The 18,103-nt window shown below is 38.9% G+C and overlaps 3 protein-coding genes across 5 annotated transcripts; 1 reads left to right on the top strand and 2 right to left on the bottom strand.

Moving 5' to 3' along the window:
• Positions 116-3,991, bottom strand: LOC104705438 (clathrin interactor EPSIN 1). 2 transcript variants are annotated; one of them, XM_010421450.2, is made up of 11 exons: positions 3,772-3,991; positions 3,604-3,655; positions 3,155-3,234; positions 2,978-3,056; positions 2,807-2,890; positions 2,558-2,703; positions 2,251-2,472; positions 1,906-2,039; positions 1,573-1,763; positions 973-1,378; positions 116-663 (listed from the first exon to the last, which is right to left on the bottom strand). In XM_010421450.2, the coding sequence occupies exons 1-11, from the start codon at positions 3,810-3,812 to the stop codon at positions 425-427; spliced, it is 1,674 nt and encodes a 557-aa protein (XP_010419752.1). In that variant the 5' UTR covers positions 3,813-3,991; the 3' UTR covers positions 116-424. The 2 variants fall into 2 exon arrangements, with proteins under 2 accessions (XP_010419752.1, XP_019083775.1); XM_019228230.1 differs by lacking the exon at positions 3,772-3,991 and having other exon boundaries at positions 3,155-3,239.
• Positions 7,112-15,931, top strand: LOC104705437. 2 transcript variants are annotated; one of them, XM_010421449.2, is made up of 23 exons: positions 7,112-7,911; positions 8,379-8,494; positions 8,625-8,833; positions 9,071-9,163; positions 9,868-9,894; positions 10,098-10,229; positions 10,319-10,444; positions 10,669-10,724; positions 10,824-10,923; positions 10,996-11,113; positions 11,315-11,524; positions 11,836-12,157; positions 12,299-12,392; positions 12,502-12,610; positions 12,895-13,166; positions 13,391-13,518; positions 13,640-13,874; positions 13,983-14,171; positions 14,255-14,541; positions 14,841-15,057; positions 15,166-15,408; positions 15,585-15,673; positions 15,784-15,931. In XM_010421449.2, the coding sequence occupies exons 1-23, from the start codon at positions 7,715-7,717 to the stop codon at positions 15,929-15,931; spliced, it is 3,717 nt and encodes a 1,238-aa protein (XP_010419751.2). In that variant the 5' UTR covers positions 7,112-7,714. The 2 variants fall into 2 exon arrangements, with proteins under 2 accessions (XP_010419751.2, XP_010419750.1); XM_010421448.2 differs by lacking the exons at positions 9,868-9,894; positions 10,098-10,229; positions 10,319-10,444 and adding exons at positions 9,394-9,525; positions 9,615-9,740 and having other exon boundaries at positions 7,828-7,911; positions 8,374-8,494; positions 9,071-9,190.
• Positions 16,577-18,033, bottom strand: LOC104705436 (mitochondrial import inner membrane translocase subunit TIM17-3-like). The gene is made up of 2 exons (XM_010421447.2): positions 17,673-18,033; positions 16,577-17,227 (listed from the first exon to the last, which is right to left on the bottom strand). Exon 2 carries the CDS (start codon positions 17,195-17,197, stop codon positions 16,790-16,792), a length of 408 nt encoding a protein of 135 aa, XP_010419749.1. The 5' UTR covers positions 17,198-17,227; positions 17,673-18,033; the 3' UTR covers positions 16,577-16,789.

Genomic DNA, 18,103 nt, shown 5'->3' with positions numbered 1-18,103 from the left:
GTGCGCTGTGAACCAAATTGTGTAAGATAAGATAAGTCTAAACATAATCAATCATTAAGACATGAACTTTGGTCAATGTGAATGTGATACACAGTTTCTCTTTTGACACACGATAAAGAAAATCTTTGTAGAGTCGGACAAGATATTCTGATACATATACTTTGTATGAACAAAACAAAACTTAAAACCAATAATAATAACTCTCTTGTCAAAAACCATAGACAATTCTTCTCTCTCATTTAAACCAAAAGTAAATGCCACAACAACAATGGCACATCAGCCACCGACTAGATTGTCTCATGAATGAAGTGCAAGGAAAAACAAGCCCATTAATTAAAAATTACTTAGATTTCCAATATTGAATGTAGGACTCAAACCTGATATGTCTTTTCCGTCTGAAAACGAAAATCCCAAGACAAATTCACTACTTGAAACCTCCAGATTGGTAGTTTTGGTTACTGTTGAGGCTGGAGAAGAAGTCATCTGAGATTTCAGGTGCTTGTTGTTGCTGCTGCTGCTGTGCACTGTATAGACCAGTTTTACCGAGCCCGGAACCTGCACCCATGGACCAGCCTGAGTAGTACGAAGCAGCAGATGCTTTGTTACCTTCATCATTGCTCAGACCACCCACAACGCCCACATCAGCTAGAGAAGCTGTTTTGGCTGATTACAGGGAAAATCAAATAGTCAGGACTGAGATCAGACTTAGAATAGTAAACCCCAACAATTTATGTCTTGACACAATGCAAAGTCAAGCTACATGTGTTGGAACTCTATGTGAGCCAAGAATTTTGACTGCTAGTAGAATGAACTATTCGGCAATTAGTTGGAATGTAATTGACCAACTATACCTTATGAGTTTGATCTGCATCTAATGAGAAAACAAACTAATTTTTTTTAATAGTTCACTACCATATACTAGTCCATAGCACATGATAGAGATCTTTATGAAAGGGGAAGTTTTTGACTTACGAGCAGTTATATTAAGATCAATCAGGCCACGGCTCAGAGAATCTGCCCAAATTCCAGATTTCACTTGAAAAGGATCTTTCTTTTGCAAGTGCTGTGGCTTCGAGTCTGCCAAAGACACCGGACTTGTAGTGTTTGTTGCACTCCCATGTACATTTGGAGCCTCTGGACCTGTAGAGACAGAAGCCGAGTGGGAAGTGAAGGCACCAAAAGGATCAGAACCATCAAAATTATCCATTGGAACTGCAGCGAATGGGTCAACAATATTCGGAGTGGTCATAGACTCAGGTTTAGAAATCTTGGCTTCTGGGCGTGCAACTGATTCAGGAGATGCAAAAAGATCAACCGTCGGAGGAGCTGAAGAAACTGTGATAGAAGGTTCGGACGCAGAGAAAAGATCAACTTCTTTCTGTAGAAATAGACATGCGGAACCATATCAGTCTACAAATCAACAGCACAATTCATTGTGACGCGTAATAACTTCAACAACAAAAATTGGATGTGTTTGTCAAGCAGCGCAGAATTGAATCAGATAAAACATTTATAAGGAAAATTTCCATTTTTTAAAGCCGTATACTAGCTTAGATGGAAGAAGTCACCCACCTGTGGCTGTGACCCAAATTCTGTTCCCTGAGCCGAGGCTGATACAAAAGCTGCATCAGCAAACAAGTCCGCCTCTTGAAATTTCTCGTTGTTGTTGGTAGAAGATGTTTCTGTTGGCCCAGAATCCAAGAGGTCACCAATCAGATCTCCTCCAAAAAGGTCTACTTGGTTGGCATTGCCTGTGGATGGCTCTGCCAAAAAGAAAGCCATACAGGTAAGACATGACGTTTGTCTATCATATATACACCTTGTGTGTTATAACTTATCAAATTAACTATTTGTCCAATAAATGATAACAATCTTAAAACTCAGCAGTCGTAGATAAAAACATACTATTGCTTGAAGTTCCACGTGGATCAAAATCATCGAAATCATCATCGTTGTTTGAAGGAGCTGCAGACACATGTGAACTATATTTGGCGGAGTCGGGTGACTTTTTCCCACTGGATTGATTGTCATGGTCCGTGCTGCACATTCAGAATTGAATTTGACTGAGCAAAAATGCAAAATTAAGTTACTCTAAATCAGAATAAACGCACACAAAGTCGTAGACAAAAACAGAAACAAGATACTAAAAGCAAAGAAGCAGCCTCATCTGGGAAATAAACTACCAAAGTGAAATATATTCAAAATCCGTAATGAATATGACATCAGAAATGAATAGGGTTGACATAAAACCTGCCATAGCGTGAAAAACTCTTCTTCGAAATAAAGCCTTGGTCGTCACTTTTAACACCGCGTCTTGACTTCTGAAAAGACTCGTAGTCATTCTTGTCATCTCTGGAATCCCTATCCTTGTAGCTATCATAATTGCTTGAACCACTTTGAAAATTACCACCAAACGAAGCTGAAGCTGAACCAGATTTATATGTTATCCCCGTGGATGAGAGGCCAACATACCTGATTGGAGGCAGCAAAATCCAATCAGGGCAAAGTGTAAAGAAGAACGGGCAAACCGATTATTACCAGTTGTATAAAAACTAACTTGTTACGATTTGCTATTGCTTTGTCTCTGATTTCTGAGATTTTCTCTTTGTTATTCAAGAGAGCGACTATGTTTTCTGCCTTCTTTCTCACGTTGATCCCCACATCTTTTCCATTTGGTTCAACATACTCAAAACTCGTGAGTGACTACATGGATGACAAATAACAAAACAAATATCATGTCAATCGAAAAACCACAATATCCACCACGAGAGAACCACATATCAGTGTGTAAGAGAAAGATACTGACAGATATTTGGTAAGTATGCTCAATAATCTCATCAACCGCTCGCTCTGATCCATTTGAAATCAGATAATCGATGACAGCCAAAGCCTGGTAGACAAACAACCTCAGGTTAAACTAAAAGTATAAACTGTAAACTTCCGAATACAGCAGGAACACATCAAGAAGATTTCTCACCTTGTAGACATATCGCCAATCTTTTCCCGTCTCAGATAGTCTAGTCCACAAAACACTCATAACCATCTGGCACTCCGAGCTAAACATATTTCAAACACACATGTTAAGCAACATAAAATCAAAGTTCCTTTCAAGTAGAATAATCACACCATGAAAGAAAAGGAAGCCAGAGATTACAATTTCTTAGTGGCCTGTGCTATCTCTGCCAATGCAGTACCATGAGGACCCCAAGGCTCATTATCTGTAGCATCCAATACCTGTACTAAACATAGCCATCTAATAAATTACAAATTATCACAGAACTGGAGATGATCAAAGTGAAATTGAAGATGTGATCAGACTGAGAAATCCAGGAAACTAAGATACTACACATTGCCGCCAGCTTAAACCTTACAAAACTAATCGAATATAAACATCAACGCTCAAGCTTAACTTGTATATTCATTGAATAAGAACTCGAGATTTCTAAGTCCTAAAGGTGGATCTAATCTCAGATACAGCATCCAAACACAGAAACATACGAATCGAGCTCAGCTGTTCAGGATTAGCAACTCTTTTCTTCGTAGATAAAGCATAAGTTCTAAATCATTTTTGCAGATATAGAGATACGAATCAAATGAATTCACCTTTTGCTCCATCTCAGGGACCTTCAAAACTTTCAGATTCACCTCCCTCTTGCTGCAATTGAAAATTTAATCGAGATCAATCGAAAGAAAAAACACAAAACCAAAAAAAGATCTACGGATTTGGATCGAAATCGAAGACGAATAGATAGATGAAACCGCAAAACCCACATCTCTCGAACCGTTTGATCGAAGACCTTCATGAAATCCATTTTTGAATTGGCGAAAATGCTATGAACAGAGGAAACGAAAACTGGCAAAATTTGGGTGCAAGGATAAGTGTAGATCTGATCAGGGATGCCTCCTCCGTCTTTATTTTATGAGTTTTTTTTTTTTTCCTTTTTTCCTTTTTTTTTTTTTCCTAAAGGAAAAGCAACAACAACAACAACAAAAGTAGCACCTAAAAACCGATTTTTCGCGTCATTTTTTTAAAAGGGCGTGTGAATATTTTGGGTAACTCTCTCGAGCTTTCCGTAGCTGATCCGCGTAATCCGAAACTCGTGGCCGTGTGGGTGGTTTCAGTTACCCGTTTGGATCATCATTATTGATTTGTTAATAATTCGTTCTGGTAAGAATAGTAAGAATACTGGTCGCATATGCTTAAAAGATCAAATAATCGCATATGATTTTTGGGTAACTCGAGCAATTGTTTTTTTGGGTCATTTTAAAGATCCATATTAACCGCCACTTATTGATATCATAGTAAGACAGTATAACAACCTCTAATCTCTCATTTCATAAACGAAGGAGTTGATTGGTTAGGAATGTGATTGGTTATGATTTATGAAGATGTAATATTATTCTTTTGAGTTTTAACTATGATCGATTCTTTTGCTTGCTTTGCGTGTTTGATTTCTTTGAAGCTGTTTCACCATATTGAGTTCATGTAGCTATATATATTGAATCTAGTTTTTTCTTTTCATTATATTTATACAACGATCGCTAACACATGTTATTTTTTTGGTTAGTGTTTAAGTTGTTTAACTCAACATTGCAAACGCAAAATTCAAATAAGATTAGATAATGACATTTCTCTTAACTAAAATATAGCACTTGTAGTATTATTGAAGAAGTCGGCGTGATGAAATCATATGCGTAGGTCATATGTAAGTCAAATTGCATTTGTTTATAAATCTATAACCAACCAAATAAACCATATAATATCAAACTACATCACGTATACCACTAATTTAAATTGGTCTCTTGGTTGACCATGCACTAATCCTCCTACTTGAAACATTTAGTGTCCCCAAACCATATCCCATGTAATAATATCATATCCTCGTCACACCAATACTTGTCATTTTGCTGACGCACGAATTAAATAAAAGATACCATTTTCCATTTTGCATTTCAACCAATGGGGATTGTAATCCCCCGAACGTAAAAATCGAAGTGATTGGAAGATTGGTTTGATGGATTAAAGAAAGTGTTGATAAATGCTGCAAGTTTTCTATTGGCCCAGCCAGATTTGTTAAAATTTTGTTTTTACTTCGCATTCTCTGTTTTTTTTTTCCAAAAACAAACACTCTCACACGCTCAAAACCTCGGCGCGTCTTTATCAATCTCCTTCAGGAAACAGGGCCCATCAAAGCCCAATTCCAAACACCTTTCAATGTCCAAACGTAATTCCCTGACGGTTTACAATTTTAAAATTTAAAAACCAAGTCGTCATTAATTAACCTCTTAACAGCAAATCGAGTAATTAAACGTAACACGACACGTGTCGTAATATAATTCGATTACAAATTAAATTCCAGAGACCGCTGACACATCCAGTCCATGTGAACCACGACGCACAATAGCATTACCTTTTTGGAGCAACCTAAAGAATGACGTGGCGTAATCTGATTAGTAAAGATCAAGCTGATTACGGTGAAGTCGCACGCACCGGATCGTAACTACTCTCCGTTCCAACCTGTGTTTCTTTCTTCTTGGAAGCTCCCCCCCCATCCTCCCTCTCTTTCTCCCTCCTCCGAGAAAGGAAAAAGCACCACTTCTCTCTCTCTAAGATCCCACCATTTTCGCTGAAGGTTTATGCGCTTTCCCTTCTTCATATCTTCCTCTTCAACAAGGCGACTTAATACGTATACATGCATATGTTGATGTGTGCATAAGTGTTGTGTGTTGGAAGGTAGAAGAGAAGGGTTATTTTGAGAATTTGGGTCTTTGGGTTTTTTTTTTTTTTTTTTTTTTTTTTTTTTTTTTTGCTCTCAGCTCTTTTGATTTTTTTTTCTTTTGGTTTTGTGAAAATAAAAATTATTGAGAGAGAAATATATAAATATAGTTAGGTTGGAGAGAGAAGGAGGCGGAGGAGTAGAGGAGAGAGATATGCAAAATGACGAAAGAGATTACTATTAAATCTGACCGTAGATTTGTTTTTAATCAATGGTTCTGACGAGGATCGATGACGTGTCGTTTCATTTTTGTTTTTTATTTTTATATTTTATGAGATTTGTGTTTCTTTACTTTGTTTTTTTTTTCTCTATTACAAAATTGCTAGATTTACCCTCCATATGTAATAATAAACCCTAAATTATTTTTAAAAATGGACTGCACATTTTCTAGAAGACCTCCTCGCTTTCAGTGTAAAAAAAGTATACCAAACACTGTTGCATTAAGTATCAAACTCCATTAATGACTATATGATAAGTTGAGGTCAATATGCAATTTACTAAGTTCAAATTCAAGGTCTTTTGTTTTAGCTTTATTTAATTTCAAAAGTTATATTTACTATGATTTAAAAAAAAAATGTACANGTCCTTGTTGCGGTTTTTGCCGTAAACCCTAGTTCAAGCTATCGATTCACCATTGTGGAACCGAATTCGGGTTCTGATTCGGATTTGAACTCGGATTTAGAGTCGTTGCTTTTCCATCAGGATTACTCTCCGCCTGCTCCGCCACCGCCACCACCGCACGGACCGTCGGTATCTTGTAGCGAGGATCTCGGCGGCGTTGGGTTTTTGGATACTACTTGTAAGATTGTCGCCGATTTCAACCTTACGCACGATGTGTATATAGCTGGGAAGGGTAATTTTATCATCCTGCCTGGTGTTAAGTTTCATTGCCCGATCCCTGGTTGCTCTATAGCTATCAATGTTTCTGGTAACTTCTCTTTGGGTGCGGAATCTACAATTGTCGCGGGGACATTGGAGCTTGCAGCTGGTAATGCTAGCTTTGCTAACGGGTCGGCTGTGAACACCACGGGATTAGCTGGGAACCCTCCTCCACAGACTAGTGGGACGCCGCAGGGGATTGATGGTGCTGGTGGTGGACATGGTGGTAGAGGCGCTTGCTGTTTGACTGACACTAAGAAGCTTCCTGAAGATGTGTGGGGAGGTGATGCATACTCGTGGTCCACTCTGCAGATGCCGTGGAGCTATGGTAGTAAAGGAGGGTCAACGAGCAAAGAGATTGATTATGGAGGAGGAGGAGGTGGGAAAGTGAAAATGGATATTCTTCAGTTTCTGGATGTTAACGGAAGCTTTTTGGCAAATGGAGCTTNGTCCTTGTTGCGGTTTTTGCCGTAAACCCTAGTTCAAGCTATCGATTCACCATTGTGGAACCGAATTCGGGTTCTGATTCGGATTTGAACTCGGATTTAGAGTCGTTGCTTTTCCATCAGGATTACTCTCCGCCTGCTCCGCCACCGCCACCACCGCACGGACCGTCGGTATCTTGTAGCGAGGATCTCGGCGGCGTTGGGTTTTTGGATACTACTTGTAAGATTGTCGCCGATTTCAACCTTACGCACGATGTGTATATAGCTGGGAAGGGTAATTTTATCATCCTGCCTGGTGTTAAGTTTCATTGCCCGATCCCTGGTTGCTCTATAGCTATCAATGTTTCTGGTAACTTCTCTTTGGGTGCGGAATCTACAATTGTCGCGGGGACATTGGAGCTTGCAGCTGGTAATGCTAGCTTTGCTAACGGGTCGGCTGTGAACACCACGGGATTAGCTGGGAACCCTCCTCCACAGACTAGTGGGACGCCGCAGGGGATTGATGGTGCTGGTGGTGGACATGGTGGTAGAGGCGCTTGCTGTTTGACTGACACTAAGAAGCTTCCTGAAGATGTGTGGGGAGGTGATGCATACTCGTGGTCCACTCTGCAGATGCCGTGGAGCTATGGTAGTAAAGGAGGGTCAACGAGCAAAGAGATTGATTATGGAGGAGGAGGAGGTGGGAAAGTGAAAATGGATATTCTTCAGTTTCTGGATGTTAACGGAAGCTTTTTGGCAAATGGAGCTTATGGAGGAGCCAAAGGCGGTGGTGGGGCTGGTGGCAGCATCTACATCAAGGCATACAAGATGTAATGAACTTTCGTTTCTATGCTCTCTTTTACTAGCTGTTTGATTTGGTTAAAGGCATATATTTTGAATCTTTCTAGTCAGCTGAGAAGGCAAACTTTGCAATACTTGTTTGGTCCTGATTGTTTCTCACGATCATAATCTTACCTAAGGGCAAGTCGAGTTTTGAGAAATGAAACACAATTGCACTTTCTTTTCATGGTAAAATTCTCTAGAATTGTGCTTATGAGTTTCTGTTTTCAGTTGAAATATTTGGTTTAGTATTGATCTTATTTATGACATTACTTTTGAAAGATTTTAGATTTTGCTCATAATTCTCCGAGATCTGTTGTTTGCTGTTGTATGGTACACATGAAAAAAATCATTTTCTTTGCTTATTTTAAAGGGTGGTAGTGATTTTGTATTCTTAGATTCTTGATAAATTAATCTAAGCTAGTCATCCTCTGCTTTGCTGTTCTTTGAAGTGCAGGACTGGAATTGGACTGATCAGTGCATGTGGTGGGAGTGGTTATGGTGGTGGGGGTGGTGGAAGAGTATCTGTCGATATTTTTAGCAGGCATGATGACCCAAAGATCTTTGTGCATGGTTAGATTCTTTACATCTGCACATTTTATCTCCTTGACAATTTTTGTTTTTGTTTTGAGCCACTATATCCAATACGTACTTGCCTAACATCTTCAACCATGTGAACTGATCTTATTCTTCCTAAACACAGGCGGATACAGTATCGGTTGTCCAGATAACTCAGGCGCTGCTGGGACGCTATATGATGCTGTTCCCCGAAGCCTTTTCGTTAGTAACTACAATATGACGACAGACACTTATACGCTTCTCTTAGAATTTCCCTTCCAGCCACTTTGGACCAATGTTTATATTCAGGATAAAGCACGAGCAACTTGTCCTCTGTTATGGAGTCGTGTCCAGGTATGTCGAAAATAATTTCCACTACATGTGTTTTGTAGACTAATTGATTTATCACCTTGCAATGTTTATGTTACCAGAATTTGTGATCTTATTTACAACGCTTTCTTTCTTTTTTTCTGCCACTAGAGTATAGTTTCTGTCTCCTCTATATACGTTTTTTAAAAGTAAATATCCTGTTTTCAGCCTATTATCTTGCAAAATTGAAGACGTATTACTCAAACAGAACTCAATATGTAGGTTCAAGGACAAATTAGTTTACTGTGCGGTGGTGTTTTGAGCTTCGGATTAGCTCATTATGGTACATCGGTATTTGAGTTATTGGCGGAAGAACTCTTAATGAGTGATTCTACTATCAAGGTGATTCTTATCCTGATTGTCCATTTTTTTTGGCAATGGTGCATCAGCATTGTATCTGTCTATGCCAGATATGAATATTTCTTTCTGTTGCTAATATCTGCTTGATTCTTGGTTTATCTGGCCTTTTGTCATACTCCACATACTATTTTGGTATTCATGTTAATTACTTTTTCATCATGTTTATGTTTATTGGTATGTACCAGGTTTATGGGGCATTAAGGATGACTGTCAAGATGTTCTTGATGTGGAATTCAGAATTGCATATAGATGGAGGAGGAGGAGATACAAGTGTTTCCACTTCCATACTTGAGGCTAGCAATTTATTCGTTCTTAGGGTACTCACAAATTTATGTCATTGTTTTTCTTTTTCAAGTAATTTGTGACATACGGATGTATCTAATTTGTTTTTGTGACCTAAATATAGGGATCATCTGTCATTCGGTCAAATGCAAATCTTGGAGTCCATGGACAAGGTTTCTTGAATCTAACTGGACCAGGGGATTCGATTGAAGCACAACGGCTTGTTTTGTCTCTGTTTTACCGGATATATGTAAGTCCGTGTGTTAGTTTGGTAACAATCCTGCATTGGATTAGATCCTGTGTTTTGTGCAGAATCAAAAATAGTGTGTATTAGCTCTGAAAATGTGATAATTATAGGCATAATTTGATAACNAGAACTCTTAATGAGTGATTCTACTATCAAGGTGATTCTTATCCTGATTCTCCATCTTTTTTGGCAATGGTGCATCAGCATTGTATCTGTCTATGCCAGATATGAATATTTCTTTCTGTTGCTAATATCTGCTTGATTCTTGGTTTATCTGGCCTTTTGTCATACTCCACATACTATTTTGGTATTCATGTTAATTACTTTTTCATCATGTTTATGTTTATTGGTATGTACCAGGTTTATGGGGCATTAAGGATGACTGTCAAGATGTTCTTGATGTGGAATTCAGAATTGCATATAGATGGAGGAGGAGGAGATACAAGTGTTTCCACTTCCATACTTGAGGCTAGCAATTTATTCGTTCTTAGGGTACTCACAAATTTATGTCATTGTTTTTCTTTTTCAAGTAATTTGTGACATACGGATGTATCTAATTTGTTTTTGTGACCTAAATATAGGGATCATCTGTCATTCGGTCAAATGCAAATCTTGGAGTCCATGGACAAGGTTTCTTGAATCTAACTGGACCAGGGGATTCGATTGAAGCACAACGGCTTGTTTTGTCTCTGTTTTACCGGATATATGTAAGTCCGTGTGTTAGTTTGGTAACAATCCTGCATTGGATTAGATCCTGTGTTTTGTGCAGAATCAAAAATAGTGTGTATTAGCTCTGAAAATGTGATAATTATAGGCATAATTTGATAACCGGTCTCCTTCAAAGGCCATATTGGCTTTGAAATAACAGATATAGAAAGGTACTTGATTTGGCCATGTATGAGTTAATGATATCTTTCCCTTGCAATTGAAGGTTGGGCCTGGGTCTATTTTGCGTGCTCCTCTACAGAATGCGTCTCGAGATGCTGTGTGAGTTTGAAGGAAAAAACCATATATATGCGTAGTTTGATTGCAATATTCTTTGGATATGTAAACAGCTAACGATATTTGAACTCACATCCTTTGCAGTACACCAAAGCTCTATTGTGAACGGCAAGATTGCCCTTATGAACTACTGAATCCTCCAGAGGATTGCAATGTCAATTCGTCTCTGTCCTTTACCCTACAGGTATTTCTACCTTTCTTTAACTAGTGTTGTATGCTCTTGCGTGATAAGTCTGATAATATTCTTTCTTTCTAGATATGCCGAGTTGAGGATATTCTCGTCGAAGGTTTCATTAAAGGATCAGTAGTTCATTTCCACCGAGCAAAAACTGTAACCCTTCAACCCTCTGGGGAGATTAGTGCCAGTGGAATGGGTAACAATAACTATATATTTTTGGATTTTCTTTTGATCACGCATCCTACTTCTTCCACATTTCGTATGGGCATGTCCTTGGCTTACTCCCCCATTATACGATTTAAGGTGCTACCTCCGTATAGGGAGAAAGAAGATATGATCCTACGTTCTTTTAATATGTTTTCATAACAACATACATATGGTTAAATGTGTTTCACAGGTTGTAGAGGTGGCGCAGGTGAAGGTAAATTGCTTGGAAATGGCATTGGCAGTGGTGGTGGGCATGGTGGTAAAGGAGGGCGTGTATGTTACAATAACAGCTGTGTTGAAGGTGGAATTACATATGGGAATGCAAATCTCCCTTGTGAGCTTGGCAGTGGAAGTGGTGACTATAGCCCTGGTTACTCATCGGCTGGTGGTGGTATTGTAGGTATGAAACGTCCGATATTTTGATTGATTCTGTACCATTAGACTTAAGAGATTAGGTTGTGTCATCGTATGACTTGATGCCAATGTCTGATGTAAGACTATTGACTATATTTGTTCCATGTGTCAAATATTTGGCAAATTATATTTTGTTATTTTGTTACAAGTTTATGATTCGTAGCCCGTTTACATTGTAGAAGCTTGTAATCATTTAGGCCATACACTACCGTGCTTACATGTGGTTGCCGTGAGAGCTTATTGCTTTCAAGATGACACCTTTTAACCTGTTCTTTCTTTTCCTTTGATTCTGGTCAGTTATTGGTTCAATGGAGCAACCTCTATCTGGTTTATCACTTAAAGGCTCTATTAAGGTTGATGGAGAAAGTGTCAAACGTTTAAGTAGAGATGAAAACGGTTCTATTCTAGCACCTGGGGGTGGCTCTGGTGGAACAGTCCTTTTGTTCCTGCGTTATCTTATGCTAGGAGAGTCGTCTCTTCTCTCAAGTGGTGGTGGGTCTGGCAGTCCTGCTGGTGGTGGCGGCGGTGGAGGTGGGAGGATTCATTTTCATTGGTCAAACATTCCCACTGGAGACATATACCAGCCAATTGCTAGTGTAAAAGGAATAATTCATGCACGGTATGTCCTCTATATACCTCTGCATTTCCCATTATCATTAATTTGTGTTGCCTGTCATTTACTGCATTTCCAATGTCTATGTTATTTTGGATATCGTTTTCCAGCCTATCGCATTTACAGTTTTTTTTATTGTAATCGTAGAGGGGGAGCGGCAGTAAATGATGGGTTTTTTGGCAAAAATGGCACAATAACTGGGACGGATTGTCCGAAGGGACTCCATGGTATATTTTGTAAGGTTCGGAAAAAAACAGTTTACCCCTTATACTTTTGTTCCCTTATCACAGTTGAATTTCTACTGTAGTTTTCGAAGCTTATTGTATTCACAATTGTATTCTTTTCTTCAGGAATGCCCATCTGGTACATTCAAGAATATTACTGGATCTGACTCTTCTCTTTGTCGTCCTTGTCCCGTTGACGAGCTTCCAACTCGTGCTGTCTACGTCCCAGTTCGAGGTATAAATAGCATCCACTTTTATCTTCAGCTCTCGTCTATTACATATGCACTATAACTTTTTTCCTAACTTTCAGTGACAAGTTTTGTTTTCCGTTCAAACTACCAAGCATAAATTGTTTTCTATTCATTTTTCCACGATCATGAATCATTCAACTACTAAGTCTGTAGATATAACTGTGGTTGAAAATTTCAATTGGGCTATGGTTTTTAGTATTATTACCTGTATAAACTGATGCTGGAAATGCTCATGTCTCAACTATAAACCTTGGAATTTCATATACAGGTGGTGTTTCTGAGACACCATGTCCATATCGATGCGTATCGGAAAGATATCACATGCCTCACTGTTACACCGCGCTTGAGGAGTTAATTTACACATTTGGTGGGCCTTGGTTGTTTGGTCTCCTTCTGATGGGTCTCCTCATCCTCTTAGCACTTGTACTTAGTGTTGCACGAATGAAATTTGTTGGAGTTGATGATCTACCTGGCCCAGCTCCCACGCAGCATGGCTCTCAGATAGATCATTCCTTCCCTTTCCTGGAATCACTAAATGAGGTTAGATGATTTTCTTTGTATAAACATTAGACCGAAAAGCTGTTTGTATGTCTTACTTTATGTGTTCATCTATATAAGCAAATAAAGAATGATTTTAGTATTCGCTGATGTTTTACTCCAGATGCAAGTAATGTTTATCCAGCAGACATGATAGAGCAAAATAACCCGCCAAACGCTCCTTATACTAGTGTTGTGCTGCTGTTTATAATGTTATTCTTTGGCAGGTGTTGGAAACAAATAGAGCAGAGCAATCTCAGAGTCATGTGCATAGAATGTATTTTATGGGTCCTAATACATTCAGTGAGCCATGGCATCTCTCGCACATCCCCCCGGAGGAGATAAAAGAGATAGTGTTAGTTGTTTCTCTTTTTATTATCAAGCTGATTTAGAATTGTTTCTTATTGTTTTGTCTATAGATTGTTAATTATTGGCCTTGGCTCTGAAATATTCTTTTTTGGTTTTGGGTTCTTTAGATATGAGGCTGCATTTAACACATTTGTCGACGAAATCAACTCTATAGCTGCTTATCAATGGTGGGAAGGTGCAATATATAGTATTCTGTCAGTAGTTGCATATCCGCTTGCATGGTCATGGCAGCAATGGCGGCGGAAGATGAAGTTGCAAAAATTGCGTGAGTTCGTACGTTCAGAATATGACCATTCCTGTTTACGCTCCTGTCGCTCCCGAGCTTTATACGAGGGTTTGAAGGTAATGTCTTGATGATTTAGTTGATCCCATAATTACTTAACATCTGATTCCCTTTACAAGGTTTTTTTTTAAAAGCTTTAATGGAATATATATATTTTTTAAATATAGGTCGCTGCAACCTCCGATTTGATGCTTGCGTATCTGGATTTCTTTCTTGGTGGGGATGAAAAAAGGACGGACCTTCCACCTCGGCTTCACCAAAGGTTTCCGATGCCCATATTGTTTGGTGGTGATGGCAGTTACATGGCTCCTTTCTCACTTCAAAATGACAACATTCTTACCAGTCTGATGGGTCAGGTTAGTACTTTAGGTGACGTGAAGCAGTTTTAGCAGTTATGTTAAAGGTTTATTGATTATCTGTCATTGTTTTACATTCCCAGCTTGTCCCACCCACTACTTGGTACAGACTGGTGGCTGGTGTAAATGCTCAATTACGCCTTGTTCGCCGTGGGCGTCTGAGATCAACTTTTCATTCTGTTTTGAGATGGTTAGAAACTCATGCTAATCCCGCTCTGGAGCCACATTGCATACGGGTTGATCTGGCCTGGTTCCAGACTACAGCTTGCGGTTACTGCCAATATGGTCTCCTGATTCATACTCTTGAGGATTGTGAACCAACATCACCTCAGTGTGTCAGTGAATCAGCATGGACTGAAATCCAACCACGGTAAATGAAAATGTGAAATTGCATCCAATCTATCTTTCTTTTGTATCATAGGGTGGTCCATTCATGGTGAAAAGTAATCGCCACGATACTGTTCTTTCTTTTACAATGTTGTATTGTTTTAACTTTAATATAAAATATGAACTGAGAAATCTAGATAAACAAGATGACCACTATTCTTTCTGTTGATCACTTTAGAATTTTAAGATTTCTTTTGTGATGTCACAGTTTAGCATGTTTTCGTTGTGCACTTCGTATCTAGTTATGCGGAATTTTGATGTCTTACTTTTTTTAACTTATAGGTACGGCGTGCATGCACATAAAGAAAACTCTCCAGCACATTTAAGAGAGAGTATGCTCTTCAACCAGACCAACATAAACACTGAAGATTATACAACACGAAGAAAGAACTATGGAGGGATAATCGACCTTGACAGCTTACCGAGTCTGAAAGAGAAGAGAGATATGTTTTTCCTTCTCTCTTTCTTAGTTCACAACACTAAACCAGTGGGCCACCAGGTACTTGTCAATCAAATCCTTATGGTATGGATGTAAATAAATGCTGTGACGTCCAACTTTTCTAGAATTTTAATGTCTCTTTCCTCGGTTATCTTTGTGATATTGCAGGATATGGTTGGCTTAGTTATCTCGATGTTACTTTTAGGAGATTTTAGTTTAGTCTTGCTCACACTGCTCCAGCTGTATTCGATTTCTTTGCTGGATGTACTTTTGGCTTTGTTTATATTACCTCTCGGCTTGCTTCTGCCATTCCCTGCTGGGATTAATGCCTTATTCAGCCATGGACCCAGGCGTTCTGCTGGCTTAGCACGTGTATACGCTTTGTGGAACTTCATCTCCTTAGTCAATGTGGTAAGTTTTCATTGTTGACAACCTGCTTTGTGGAGAAATGCAATATGACATTAGTGGTTCATTTTACATGAGGATGAATATGTTTGTTATATCTGTGGACATTATGGGTGTTGATTCTTTAGACATGCGGACATGAGATATCTCACGTTATCTGACGAATTTTGGTTTTGTGACAGTTTGTTGCTTTCCTATGCGGATATGTTCATTATAACACTGAATCATCAGCTAGCAAGAAAACTCCTTTTCAGCCATGGAATATAAACATGTGAGTTTTACTACTTATGCAAAGTAATACTTGAAAAGAGTCGCTCTCTCTATATTCTTATCTTTTGGTCTATTGGGTTTCTGATGTTTGAGCGGTTTTGGGGGATGCAGGGGTGAAAGTGAATGGTGGATATTCCCAGCAGGATTGGTCGTGTGTAAGATAATGCAATCGCAGCTCATAAATCGACATGTAGCAAACCTGGAGATACAAGACCGCTCATTGTATAGTAAGGATTATGAGCTTTTTTGGCAGTCGTGACAAAGTCTCGTCAGGTAATTTTCCTCAGAACAACTAAAAACAGTCCTGCCCCAGTTTGGAGTGGGGATTTCAGTTTGTTTTTTTTTGTTTTGTCTGTTTCTCTACTTGTAATTCTATTACTCCAGGTGAATAGAATTAGGGTACAAAAGAGAAGGAACTCTGATTGTTAAGGGAAAGAGTAAAGAAAAAGAAAACAAGTTTATTTGAGGGATATAATTAGGGACAAAACTTTGTAATCTAATGATCCTGGTTGGGTTCCTTGGGGTCTCGGTTTTTGTTTTGGTTTTGAGTGGATGGTCGTGTTGGTGATTGGTGAAGATCCTCCTAAGGGTTGTATGTAAATAAGTGAGAAACCAAATGATCTATCTACTCGAGGCTGTGCTTATTATATCTGCCTCAGTACACTTGAGTTGTTTTTATTTTGGTGTATATTGACAAGAAATGGATTTAGTTCTTCATTTGGTGTGTGCAGTAGTTGTACTTTATTAAGGATTAATCAGAATGATCAAAATCAGTGAAAAGTTTACTTTTGAACTTTTAAGCTCAATGACCGACCTCTTGATTACACATTGATGATGACTCATTCCCTCTTCTTTCTGTATCTTACTCTTCCCAAATGGTTTTGCCCAGATATGTCATAAACACTTGACGATTCAAAATTATCTCTTTGATGACGTTTACACAAAAATGATTGGAAGATAAATCTGTAAATATTGATGAAATAGCAATTTCGGAGTATTTTTATAAAGGACCACGAAGATGGAAACGACATAATTTTAGAAAACTCATCAAAACACAACCCAAAAAGAGTGAGAGCGAGGCTCTCATCAGTGATCAATCACAAACCCAAAAAGCTTACTACTTGTTCATTAACGCAGGCCCTTTGATCAAAGCAAGCAAAACCCCTCCCATAACCGCAGATCTAGAAGCTGCAACAATCCCTTGCCGCATAGAAAGAAACCCTCCTGTAGCAGCACCTGCTATGATGGAGTTCCATGGATCTTCCTTCTTCCTGATGTACACCAGTGTGCAGTCAAATGCAGAGAACAAGCCACCAAATGCAGCAAAACTGCCTGCCAGACGAGGAGCATTCATGTTGACTGCTTGTGCTCCTCCGACCAAACGAGCTCCCATTGGGGAATTGTATGCCCCTTTTACGAAATGATATACAGAACCTCCAACAGCTCCCATTCCAAATGCAGAACCGACATCATTGACTACACGATAAAGGCCATGATGATCCCGAGATTCCTTATGGGTTTCCATCAATCAAATATAAAACCTTGACTTCTCTTGCTGCAAAACACCCTCAAAGAGTATATCATTACTATGCTCTTTAATTTTGAAGTAAGAACATAAAAAAAGAAGAAGCTGAAGGACTCATCCCTATCGAGCTAAGACATCACCAAATCAGCTGTATTACAAAGTCAATGACGAATGCTGCTACATAGGATGGTCAGAGACACAACACAGTTGAATGATCCAAAATCTTTAGCAAAGACCTAGCTAGTTCCGTTGTTGACACAGAACTATACGTAATAATCCATTGGAGTAAACAAATCAGAGCTTCATAATTTTATCAAAAGAATATCGAAACTTCGCTAATGAATTGAGCTCAGCACAAGAATCCGAATACCCCAGAAATACATCTCCGAAGTTTAAATAACTGTTTCGATCAAAAAGCAAACAAAACGGAGACTAATTGACACTAACCAGAAAAAAAGCAGCAGATTCTACTGACCTAAATGGAGTCGTGCGTACTCCGCGACTGCACAGAACCCCCCAAAAATTAGGGTTTATGGGTCAACACATCAACAACATAAGATCCTCACTCAAGTCCCTTGGTAGCTTCCCTCGCCCTCCCCTAATTGGTGGGTGTAGCAGTATATAAACGACTAAAGTGTAAACTTAAAAGGTTGTCTAATTTCAAAATTCCCCCAGTCCGTTCAATTGGGGCAGAACAAGAATGTTTGTGCTTGCCTGAGCTGAGTGTTACAATTTTGTCGACCATAAAAAAACAAAATCGAATACACTCTTGTATCACTAACCGAACCGAACCGAACCACTTTTTGTGACTAATCTCACAAGCTTCTGTGATTTTCGTTTGTTTGCGATTACCTGCTTACTTCTATAGTTCTATCATCTATGGTTGACGTTGTTGTTCATATTGTG

This window comes from Camelina sativa, chromosome 8 (genome assembly GCF_000633955.1).
Source record: "Camelina sativa cultivar DH55 chromosome 8, Cs, whole genome shotgun sequence".
Lineage (NCBI taxonomy): Eukaryota > Viridiplantae > Streptophyta > Magnoliopsida > Brassicales > Brassicaceae > Camelina > Camelina sativa.
The sequence above is the reverse complement of the archived record's forward strand: the minus strand, read 5'-3'. Positions and strand labels throughout refer to the sequence as shown.